This window comes from Gobius niger, assembly GCF_951799975.1.
Source record: "Gobius niger genome assembly, chromosome: 6".
NCBI classification, from domain to species: domain Eukaryota; kingdom Metazoa; phylum Chordata; class Actinopteri; order Gobiiformes; family Gobiidae; genus Gobius; species Gobius niger.
This window is the reverse complement of record NC_136857.1, coordinates 9,501,691-9,514,151: the sequence shown is the minus strand read 5'-3', so window position 1 is coordinate 9,514,151 and position 12,461 is coordinate 9,501,691. Positions and strand designations below refer to the sequence as shown.

The 12,461-nt window shown below is 39.6% G+C and overlaps 2 protein-coding genes across 4 annotated transcripts in view; both read right to left on the bottom strand.

Moving 5' to 3' along the window:
- Positions 1 to 2,541: 2,541 nt before the first annotated feature.
- Positions 2,542 to 12,461, bottom strand: part of espn (espin) — a 34,369-nt gene continuing 24,449 nt past the window's right edge. For 2 of the 3 annotated variants that reach the window (XM_079558595.1, XM_079558597.1), the window contains 5 exons: positions 9,749 to 9,894; positions 9,154 to 9,543; positions 4,044 to 4,122; positions 3,737 to 3,758; positions 2,542 to 3,649 (listed from right to left, as the gene is read on the bottom strand). In XM_079558595.1, coding sequence (XP_079414721.1) covers positions 3,505 to 3,649; positions 3,737 to 3,758; positions 4,044 to 4,122; positions 9,154 to 9,543; positions 9,749 to 9,894 — 782 coding nt within the window. In that variant the 3' untranslated portion in view covers positions 2,542 to 3,504. Of the gene's footprint in view, positions 3,672 to 3,736; positions 3,759 to 4,042; positions 4,123 to 9,153; positions 9,544 to 9,748; positions 9,895 to 12,461 lie in introns of all 3 variants that reach the window. The other variant, XM_079558596.1, reaches the window with a different exon arrangement.
- On the bottom strand, positions 5,980 to 7,974 carry LOC306964289 (espin-like protein; the record flags this gene model as incomplete). Its single annotated transcript, XM_079558282.1, has 1 exon — positions 5,980 to 7,974. The coding sequence occupies one exon, from the start codon at positions 7,972 to 7,974 to the stop codon at positions 5,980 to 5,982; it is 1,995 nt and encodes a 664-aa protein (XP_079414408.1).

Below are 12,461 nucleotides of genomic sequence, written 5' to 3'. Positions count from 1 at the left end.
AACCAAGCACGTTTTCTCCAGTTCGGCTTTACCCAAAGCTAAAAGCTTTTTGGAAAAAGTGTCAAAAATAGAAACAAAAAAGAGATGAAAACGAGGATGAAAATGCAACAAAAGAATGACGAAAATGGGGGGAAAAAAGCGATGAAAAAGCACGAAAACACAACAAATAGGCACAATAGGGCAAAATAAAAAAGTGACACCAAAAAAGCGATGAAAATGCAACAAAACCAGCACAAAAGAGTAACAGACAAGTGACGAAAAAGTGACGGTAAAAAAAAGCAGAAAAGAGCAATAAAAAAAAGAAACAAAAAGTGATAAAAATGTGGCAAAAATGTGAAGAAAACACAACAAAAAAACAATGGAGAAAAAAAGTCAGAAAGGTGACAACAACGCAAGGAAAAAGATCAGGCCAGATTAGTTTTGTAGGTCTTAGCTTTCAAATGAGGCATTACAATGGCCAACAGGCTATAACCTATTAGATTTGGGTAAAGCTGAACTGGAAAAAATGCAAGGTGGGGGTTAAGAGGTTAAAGAACATACAACGCCACAATAGTCTTAAAGCATTTCATTGTGTACCTACTTCAATGTCTCTTTTGTTATTTGTTAATCAATTCACACAATTACCACTTTCACATTAACACATTTCTACAGAACGACTCTCACCACAGTTTAATGATTAAAGATTTATTTATCATCTTCATATAACAATCTGAAAATATATAGAATTAGTCCATATTCTATTGAAAAGCAAAGGCTGAGACGTAACAACGCAATAAAGAAACAATTAAACTGTGGGTCCCTATGTACACAATATATTCCTAGAAAATCAAATGGCAATGACGTTAGCATTACTTAATTTCAACATCATATGGCATCCGATAAATAATAATAATCAAATGGTTCTGATGAGGAGCACATTCTTTTCTGATTTGACGAACATTTGAAACTACATAGCTCAAAGAAATGGCAAAATGGAGATGAATGATCATTGTCCGTTAGCAAAGCAAAATGACCAAGATAAGAACAGCTTTAAAGCCACACTGCGGAACATTATCCCCGAAGAATTCAAATAAAACACAGGCATGAATTCCATTACGCGTGTTTTTGTTGGTAAAGCAAAATACCAGTCATGTTAAGCTGCAAGAAGGGCTGTCACGATTATTACTGATAAACAATACATTTTTGGGCTCAATATTAATCGTCTCTTCATTTATTTGCATGTTTCCCCCATTTTTCTAATGTGATACTTTATGTTTTACCCTAAGTAAGTGGTGTCTCATTGTATTTCATGTCCATTGGATCTTTTAAGATTAAGAGCTTTTTTTGGTCATTTTTAAGCTTTAGAGACAGTTTCTGTGGCATTGCAAGGCCCATTATAATGTATAGTTTATCGCAATAGCTTCCTGCCTCAATATATTGAACTGTAGATTTGTCATAGACCTAGCTGAGAATGTCTCCCTCTCAGCTGATCTGACTTGTTGCATTGCTCAGAGGCCAACGTGTCTCCAGGCAGATGTTGCAAGTTCAACTTTTACTTTAGGTCCTCCTCCGAGTGCTTAATTTCACTCTTTGCAAAAACAGCCTTGTGTGTCTGGCTGAGCATTAGGAGCACGTTTGATCACACCGACCTGTTTATTCATCGTGCCAGTGATGTAGCAACATGAAACCTGCAATGATCCGCAGTGTGGCTTTAAAGTAGATTTTGAAAAAGATAATAACATCTACAGTACGTGCACACTATCATCTGACTTTATATGGAACATCTATTGGGTAAGCTCTTGAATCATTCTCATTCTAAAACAGAATCCTCAGCGATCCAGAGTGTCAAAACAAATGTTCTACCTCGAAGTTGATACTCGTTTGGCTCCTGTTGCCATGCTGTGACATCATCGGCATACTCCCTATTAGAGTTTCATGCTACAGACATTATAAAAATAAATGGTTGAACTTGTAGCATATATACACAGTAAATAACAACCTGTTTGCTTTTTTGTCTCAGTATTTGTGATAATTAAGAATTTTTGTTTAATTTATAGACGTCTTTATACATGTTAAAAGGCTGGTCTGAACCAATGTCAATTAGTAGCTACGGGTGATAAGCAACATAATAAACCACGTACAATGCGTATTGGACTGATGGACAATTACGATGACTAAAACACAGCAGTGTCGGGGGACAGTAAATGTTTGATGTTACGCCTTTCTCTGTCGTACAATGGCAGCTGCACGTTGCAACCAGATCTGTTCATCCAATATTGATGCTGCCGGTCACTGGAGCAAAGGCTGACACTGGACGCAGGGTTCGAGATGCTTTTCCTGCTCCACAGTTAAACACAGAGGTGGGTAGAGTATCCAAAAACAGCACTCACTTAAAAGCTCCTTCGAAATACTCAAGTAACAGTCGTAAATAGGTAACTCACGGGTAAGAATGTTTTGTTGTAAATGTTACTCACGTGAAATGAACAAAATTTACTGAATGTTAATTATTAAGAAAAGGCAAAATGATTAAACTTATGATGTAAGAAATCCAAAGGTACATAATGGGAAGATTAGCCTGAATCTCAAATTTACTGTTGGTGCCTTTTATGACCCACCTCTGGTTACACATTCACAATTAAAACATACGATAAACACGTTATTCGACACATGCAACGACACTTTACATTCATGACCACCGTAGCTTAATATTGAGTCCATAAATAGACTGAATTGGGGACAACTTTCTTTCAATGTAGTATTGTTTTAGCCATAAACCTAAACCTATACCTTTATTCCCAATCTCAACACTCTGTGTCACGTACTTGAACAAGCAACTATAAGCCTGTTACAGCAATGTGCCTTTGTACAGATGACATCCTGTCCAAAAGAGTATGGCTTTTCTCTTGTATCTGTGAGATGGCCACATTATTTGTGCCACTAATCAAAAATACATATAAATACGCATCTAAACACCAGTCTAGAACAGTATCTTCCTGACTTTTTCATGCACCGTGCAGCTAAATGCCTTGCCTAGCTTAGTTATTGAAGTATTCTGTATACATGTATACAGTCCTCTGAGCACACACTGGGCTATCCAGTTATTCGACTCCAGTTAGGTAAATTTACATGACAACTTCCCAATCAGGTTCTGGTTTCCATGCAATTTAGAAATCCTGCTGTGATTTTAGGAATGCAGTAATTCACTTTTCTCGTACTGCACGTCCACATTTCTACAGGATTTAAGGATTTGTGAGAAAGTAGCAAGTGGTTAAGGTTAAGGTACACTACTAGCCTAAAAGAAGCCAAGCAGAGAGATCAGTGCATGTCATTAGAAATATTAGTACCGTAAACACTAACGTCCACCTCGAGTGGAATATCTCATTGTTGCCTTTGGACCAAACCTTTTGGAGAGCTGAATCCATCTCTTGAATCTGAGATATGCTTTTTATCCAGTTATTGGAACAGGAGATGCATGAAGTCAAGGCCTTGGGGCAGGAGCAGCGGAGCAGTTCTTGGGACAGTTCACTATTTGGCTAAGTCCCCTTTCTTCAGAATGATCTGCCGCTGCCATGGGGCCAGCTTGGTCTCGTCATAACCCATGGTGCGCAAGCGCTCCAACTCCGATTTCTCCTCCAGCTCTTTGGCCTGTTTGGCCTGCTCCTCCACCTTTCTGCAAATCAATACAGTTCAAACTAAAACACTATCAAGGCACCCCTCTATAAGTAAAGCTAAATAAGTAGCAAACGTTTATTCTTACCTTTTTTGTTCCCTGTCACATCAGGAAAAAAGAAAAGAAAAGGATAAGAGTAAATATCTAAGTGTTGAGAAAAATGTGTCTAATAATAAACCAATCAGGGTTAGTAATAATAAACTTAGTTTTAATCATATAGTGTTTTACAAATGTACTAAAGGACTGTAAAATATATCGCCAATTTATTGTTTTGCAATATTAGGAAACACAATATCCATATAGCAAGAAAACAAGAGATATCAAACAAAGATTCAGTTTTAGTCCTTGATTTCTCAATTAAGTTGGGACCATAAACACTGCTGTGTTACTCACCTCTCCTCATCCATCTTCTTCTTCATTATGTCTCTCCTCCAGGCCGGCATCGATGCCAGACGGGCAGCCTCCTCATTGTCCTGTACATAGTCACAGAGGAAGAAAGAGGGATTGGGAGAGATGGGGGTCCAAAACAGTTAGCAGATGTTCATTTTATCATAATTAATATCGCCACGAGTCAAAAACTCTTTCTGATACATATAACCATCTCATGGGTAGAAAACAAACTGCAAATGTTAAAAGCTGTTAAATCAAAAGTTGAAATGAAGCCATTTTAACAATCCTTTCCCGATAAAAATTGATCTGCATTTGGTGTTTTTTTTTTTCTTCAACACACAAATATCATACACCACAAATATCAGTTCACACCAGTACACACATGTAAAAGTGGACTTGATATGTTTCCTTACGCTGTATTAATGTGGTTGTCAAGAAGACGGCCATCTTGAATTTCTGTTGCATTCCTCTTTCTAAGCCAGTTCATTGTAACAACAAACATGAAGATAAAATGACTAAACATTTAACATTCAATGGATCCCATGGGAATTACACTGTAAGTTGTCATTTTGAGCAAACTGTAAAATATGAACATAAACCCTTAATGATATTTATCACAGCAGTTCTTTTTTTTTTTTACTGCAGTACCAAAAATGACGCCTAGATGGCAGACTAAGAGTTGTTGACATTACATTATTATGCAGTGGAAATGTGTGTAAATTTTAGAATAAAATACAGTTAAATCAAGTCAAAGCCTGTATTATTATTATTATTATTATTATTATTATTATTATTATTATTATTATTATTATTATTATTATTATCATATTTTAAACTAAAATCTTTGCTTTAAACTTTTATACAATGTTTCAAATTTGATGCTCTTCAATATCATCAGAAATTCTTGATGTTGGTGTCAAACTAAATAAGTCATCATTACAGCTGTCTAGTGCATTAGGCGTGTGTTAAAGTGCAGTAAAGGTGTAATGTACAGTATTGTATTGCCTCCCAGTGAAATGTGAACACTGGCTAAATCCACACATAAACTTTGGTTCATGGTCTGACCTTTCCTTTTTCAGTCGATCACAGGCTGCAATGACCTCGTTCTGGCTCTATAAGCCAAAGCATGACAGCGGGTGGTGCTAATAGGGTTATTTAACGCTAATCTTAACTCGGGGGAAATACTGTGGTGTGGCAAACATTGGCTCATTTCACTGTCTTCTTTTACCTTAACATTGAAAGAAAAACATTAATACATTTTTGTCATTATTGTAATAACTTATAATAATTTATTTCATGCCTCAAATATAAAAATAGGTAAATAACAGGATCATCAAACTTTATTAGCAATAATGGTAACGGAACCAACTTTTGAAAGCAGGATGCAAATACGTACAAATGTAAGCCTTGTAGCCCTTTGATATGTTGGATTTTTATACTATAGTGTGAGTACTTGTCAAAGTAAGTGAATTGTACACAGACATAGATTTCTGTAATGGACAGTGCTCTGAAAGTATTTAACATATTAGAATTTTTGCCCTGTCATGTTCACTTTCCATACAGGTCAGTAATATCATCCTTATAGACCTTGAAGTGTGCTCTTAAAAACTAGGGATATCAAATAAGTATAAAATAAAATGCACACATTTTATGGCATGTCAGATACTTTCAAAAAAGTACACCATGGCATAAGGATTATGATTCAAAAACTAAAAAAGCTTTAGCCTTGTTTGAAAAAAAAAAAGAAAACTTTGAAGAATGCAAATCAATGGGTGTGTTTGTGAACCCAAGCAGATCCTTGTTTGCTGCTTGTGTGACGTGGCCTGAAAGCTACCTCCAGATTAGTTTCCTTTCTTTTCCTCTCAGCCTGCCAGTTTCCTTCAGTGGTTTCAACTAAACCTTTTGAGCTCTACTAGGTTTCCAGTGTTCCATAGTAATCCTTAAATATCAAAAAGCTCGGCCTCCTTCTCTTTCCAAAAGGCAAAGCTCCGGTCGATGTATCTGATAATTTCTTCATTGCTGAACTCCTTGAGCTCATAAATAGTCTTAATGGAGTCAGAACCAGTTCTCGGAGGCGGTTTATCGACATCCTCCTTTCCTTTAACACTATCAGGAGACACATCTTCCTTTGCTTTGGATACCTGCTTGTTCTCGACCTGTGCCTCCTCTTTACATATTACATCACTGTTTAGTGTGGTGTCAGTTGTCTGTCCCGAGTCCTGCACAGAGCAGCTTCCATTGGCAACCGCCGTCCCATCCGATGACGTTTGCGCCGCGGTTTCTGGATCGCGCCGGACACTATCACCCAATGCCTCCTTTCCCTGAACGTTATCAGATACTCCACTGTTGACGGAAGGAGGTTGGGGTGACGGGGTAACATCTGATTGCCGCGTTGGCCTCTCACTATGAGCCGGTTCAGGCTCATTATTGGGAAGCGGAGGTGCTGGGTGAGAGGGCGGGGGAGGAGGGGGGTGTGAAGGCGGAGGGGGCAGTGGATCGGGCACAAGTGCAAGCTCAGGAGACATGGAATTAAAAGAAGCCGTCATGACGCCACCCGCACTTTCATTGTCCCCGAAATATTTCTGTTTTATGTCCTCGAAACCGTCCACCCAGTCTCTTTGGCCTTTTTCAATCTCCACCATGACGTCCTTGTGAAAATCTCGAATCACCTCCCATTTGTGGCTGCCGAGACGGTCGAACATCTCGTAGCACAACAGGTGGCGAAATTTGCGTTCATTACGGGACATGTTCATTTCCAGGAGTTGAAAGTATCCCAGCATGAACAGGTCCAGTGTGAGGCTCTCGTAGCTGACAGGAGACCCGTTCACATGTGGAAGGAAGTGCTCCGGCCAGTATATCATTTGAGCACGGCTAAGTCTCCGGATTTGCCTTGTGGGAACTTGGCTCATGATTAATCGCCAGTGGCCGATTAGATTCCCCACCACATGCTTGGACTTCATGAAAAGGAGGAGCTTGTCATCCTCATTATGAACGCCCTCCCCGAGCCCCTCACTAAACTGGTTGTAGTCTTCCCAGCAAACATCTAAATGTGATCCCTTTCTCCCGTTGGGTTTGAGTCGGAAAGATTCAGACATTGTGTATTTCCGCCAATGTTCGAGGAAAAGAAAGACTATTCTTTCTTTCCTCATTTCAATGCATTCTTGCACATAACTAAAGTCAGTCTGGACCTCTAAGCTTCTGGTGAATTGGTCATTATTTAAAATGGGGTCAGTGGACAGAACCTGGTTGAACTGCTCTAAGTTATTTGGTGCCATTGCCTCAGATGGGGCATATGTCTTTGGGGCATGTGAGGCCACTATCATGGGTTCTTCCACTAAAACCACTGGGGACTCCACAGGAGCCAGGTGTCCATTGGTTTGGGACTGAGGCCCATTGGCAGAAGGGTCCTCCTCACTCACCACAGGCAGGGACCTTTTCCGTTTGTACACTCGTTTGTCATTTGCAGTCTGTGTTTGACCCTGTACTTCATAATTGGCCTTAAGGTTCTTCACTGAAACTCCACATTGTCTTATTTCATTCTCCACATCTTCTCTAGTGGAGAAAGACAGGGAGCGGCTAATACATCCACTGTTAGGCCCTCCTGACTGAGCAAGAGCCACGCTTCGTGCCTCTTCCTGAGCGTAAATAAGTTCCAAGATGTCGATTTGCTTGCCCCCGAGAGTAGCAAGAAGTAGGGCCATACTTTTAAGAAGAGTGGAGATCTTGTTGCACCAGGCAGGAAGGTCCTCGGCCTGGCCATGCACCTGTTTTGGGTTGACAGAGAAGCGTCCCTGGTTGAGGGCAGCGGACACAGGGAGGAGTTGGTGCAGCTCTCGCTCCAGAGCCTCCAGCTCCTTCTCTACCTCTGAGACCTTGTTCATCAGCTGCAGGTTTTCTATCTGCTTCTCGATCCGGTTGAGGTCTGCCTCTGTCATCAGTTCTCCAAAAGGTCCCAAAAAGGCATTGTGGGCACGGGAGTAGTGCCAGTCTTGAGATTGGTAGTTTCCACTAGAAAACTGTATTAGTTTAGAGATGGACAGACAGAAAGGGGAGAAGGGGAGTCCTTCAGCTTGTGTTTCTGTTGTTGAATACTCTTCAGTGCAAATCCTCCACACACAGGACTTACATGGATTTAGTGGTGCAATGGCACTGCCTCAAAGCAAGCTTCCAAACTACTTATAGTCTTCCACAACACAGAGCTTTAGTCTCTGATGTAATTTCTGAATTGAGATTTGTTTAATGTCTATAGTTTTCTTAAGCTAAAACTCGCTATGTGTCCCTATTTAGTCTGTATTTTATCAAACAGTTATTGCAAATACTTGTCATTACACCACAGTTTGCATCTGAGTTTGGTTGGAGTCGTGTCTCCCTGAAGTTTAGATTCAGAGAATAATGAACATGTCTTCTATTGTATATAGCGTGAGCATTAAAGGCCTTTTTTATCGTTATCACTGGTTGACATGTAGTGTGAATAGGTCTGGCATCACACCACTGAATCAGCATGTAACAACTTGGAATCGCAAAACTCCATCAGTTTGTTTGAGATGGATGTTGTCACCAAGTGCTTCACTGCAAATCATCAAACCGTAGAACACACACATGCTAAATAATGGCTAATGACTGAATTAAGCAATCGTTTGTCACATAGTTTGTGTTTTTATAAACATGACATATTAAACAAAACTGTGTTTAAAATAGAATAACTGTTAAACAGCTCAATTTTCAATAAACTGTATATTCTGAAATAACACCATATCAAAAAAAGACAACTGAAGGAAGTGGGAAAACACAAAATCACGCTTCAATTCAACATGCAGCAATCCCCATGTGTGTGTATGCAACATTATTTAACTGTAAGAATGATGGACAAAAGCCACATTAACATTTTTTGATAATGAACAAAATTAACAAAAGACAATAATACTCCTAAAAAGATATAGGAAATATTTATCTTGTGATTAAAGACACATTTTATTGGCTTGCAGGAAGGTCATCTACTACTGTCTATTGTTCTTTCATTTTTTTAAATTTTATATTAAGTATGCACTTGTCCACATACCACAAATGGGAAAGCCACAAGAATCACACATCAGCAGAACAACTTCAAACCTTACCTTGCGCTTGCTTTCCTCCTCCTCTTGCATCTTGACCTGCAGTTTCCGGACCATCACCTGCCGTTTCCACTCAGGTATGGCCTTTCCTTGTTCATCGTGAGTGGGCACCAGGGCCTCCACATCAGCCAGACTCATCTTCCTCACAGTCTCTCCTGCTGCTGTGCTGTTGCTGCTACTGTTCCCATTGATCACAGCGCTGGATGGTAGGTGCCCGTTGCTGGTGGAGTTTGACATGGTTTTGGTGGATCGGGTGCTTGTTGGGCTCGGGCTGGGACTCGGGGTGGACCGTGGCGAAGTGACTGCTATGTTGTTGTTGGAAGGCGGAGGAGATGGAGGCTTGGCAGCTGGCGGGCTGGGTGGACGCGTCTCTGGAGGTGATGTGGTACTTCCCTAAAAAAAAAAGTAAACATATGGCATTATCTATCTATCTATCTATCTATCTATCTATCTATCTATCTATCTATCTATCTATCTATCTATCTATCTATCTATCTATCTATCTATCTATCTATCTATCTATCTAAAGATCAACAGTGTTTTTTGAATGCCTGTTGTCTAGTTTGTCTAGTTTTATTGTCAGACATACTGAACTTACATTGCTGCCCGTGGGTCCGCTGTTGGAGTAGACTGTGGTGTAGCCTTTATTGTGGGGCGTGGGCTTCAGGGGTTTCCCGGCTTTGATCTCTGCCAGCAGCTCAGAGTTGTCTCCGGTGGGGGACATCATGTTGAAGGATTTTGCGCCTGCAAATAAACGGATGAGCGGGAAAAGTGAAACCAATACAAATACAACTGAGACAGGCAAATGGCAGAAGTGAGAGACACAGGCACACAGAGGCTGGGTGGCATTTCACTGTTAAATATTTGATCACATTAGTCAGGCTTCACAATACAGGACTAGGACCTGTTGTTCTGTAGGTGGTCAATACATTCTACCTTAATTTACATAGATAATACAGACCTACAACATATTCGTCTGCTACAAGTTACTATACTGTGCGCACTCTAATGTGAGTGTATTAAAAGTAATGATAGAAAGCGTGGTTGAATAATACATGTTTTCAATACAATGAATGAATTCAAAGCAAGCCGCCCTGAGTGCCCTCATTATTCTCAGCTAAGCTGCTGCAGACATATCAGATCATGAAAGTCGGTCTTTGGTGAAATGTATACATTCAGTTCACTCATAGCCCTAATCTGCTTATAATGAACATGCTCAGCTTTCAACAGAATCTTCAACAGTACCCTTCGGAAATTACAGAATAGACTCGGCACATAATATAATCATGATTTTAAAGACACACTTCAAACAAGACACACTTAAAAGATAAAATGTTAAAATGCTGACTTATATTTTAGGTCAATGCAACACATATTAAGCTTGTCTATGGTGACTCCTGAATCACAGTTAAAATTGTCACGCTATTCATGATAAAGTACATTTTAAATTAAACATGTAATTTAAAGTCACACAGGTTAGGTCACTACACACTTTCAGTGACATAATTAAATCATTCAAAACCAACTAAATCTAACAGACAAAGCACGACTAGGACAAACCATGAATCATCCAACTTGAGTCCCTCACCTGAAGAAACGGCTGTAAACTCCAGTGATCTGCCTTTAATCCCTCATCGATCTCTCATTTTCTACATCACAGATGAATGAAGCGTCCCATAAAATACTGTATTGAGGCAAGTGCAGAGGTACAGCCCGACACACAGTCTGTGGCCCCTCCTCACTCCGCCTCTGAGCAGGACTCTCTCTCGTGCACCACTTTCTACTCAAACTCCATCATCACAGTTGGGGGAATCTAAAGGAATCATCAGTAACTCAAAGTGACAGCAAGCCATTGGCAAGCCGGCCACGCATTAACACACCCATCCGTGCACATGCACACACAAACAGCACAGCCACCTGTCAATCCTGTTAGCGCTCTGCAGTGGACCAAGCCTCAGCGCCACACAAGTGGCACGCACCATGTAAGTGACACGCATATGACAAACAGCCTCATTCACTGCCTCTGTCCCCAGACTCACTGGATTAAACCCTCGAACAGAAACAAGGGGTTCAATACATGTACAATAGTTTTATTAAACTTTCACTGAAGTCTGTCCATTCTTACTGAAGCTGTTAGCATTATTGTAAAAGTATTTTCAGGAAAGTGGTCGAGAAAAATAATTACGGTGAGCTACTTTTGCGTGACAAAAACGGCAAAGAGCAACTTAAGCTTCGATAGCACATAAATATGCAACATCATAGGGCTAAGCGATATATCGATATTTAAGATATATCGATATATTTTTAAAGGAGATGTGGAATTAGACCATATCGCGTCTATATCGGGATATTTCAAATTCACATAAGCTATTAAGTTAGCAAAAAGAAACAGGTAATCTCAAGCTGATTTTTAAAAAGCTTATCTTATCTCTTTATATATAAATGCTGCCCTCAGAAAAAGATTGACCTATTTTATTTTATAGGCTTTTTTATTTGAAGATATTTTTTTATTTAAATGTGCACCTTACGGAGCTTTGTTATACAGTGTTTATGTTTACATTTTATAGTGAGTTTTCAATACCACTATTCCAATATGGCTTTATCTTTGACTATGCATTTCATTTCACAGCTCTCACTTTTGCAGAAAAGATATCGGGATATATCGTATATCGATATTCAACCAAAATATATCGGGATATGACTTTTTGTCCATATCACCCAGCCCTACAACATCAGATGATTTTTTAACACGATTAAAGGAAATAAGTGAATGAGTTTACGGTTCATTATTTACCTAACTGTTTGCCGTCTGTGCTCAATATGTTTAGAACAAACAGAAACTTATCTAAATGTGGCTCATCAAGCCAATGCAGAAATGTAGAAAACCTTTGAGGAGCTATTTGGAAAAGGCTACTGGTTAGAGACCCCTGCCTTAAGCCTTATTGCAAATACCAAAGTAAAATCACTTGATGACATTGTTATCTTTAGGGTGCCATGAGAGCTTTGACTGAGGATGTGTAGGAGGAAAAAGGGCGGGACTGTGACTGGCAGACAACAGCTAATAAAGAGTATTTAGCCAACAAGAAGATGGCGATGTTTTATTAGTGAATGTATCGCAGTTAGGTCTTTATGTTGTAATTGGACACTGAAACAAAACCGTTCAGGATGTGTTTTCTGTGCGCAACAATTGATGCAAAGTTTGCCATTCAATTAATGTCAATCAGTAGGAAACCACAGGACACTAAAACATTAGAGCAGCCACCTGTTTTATGGTGTGTTCTGTGACCAATAAAATAATCTGTATTTTCTAT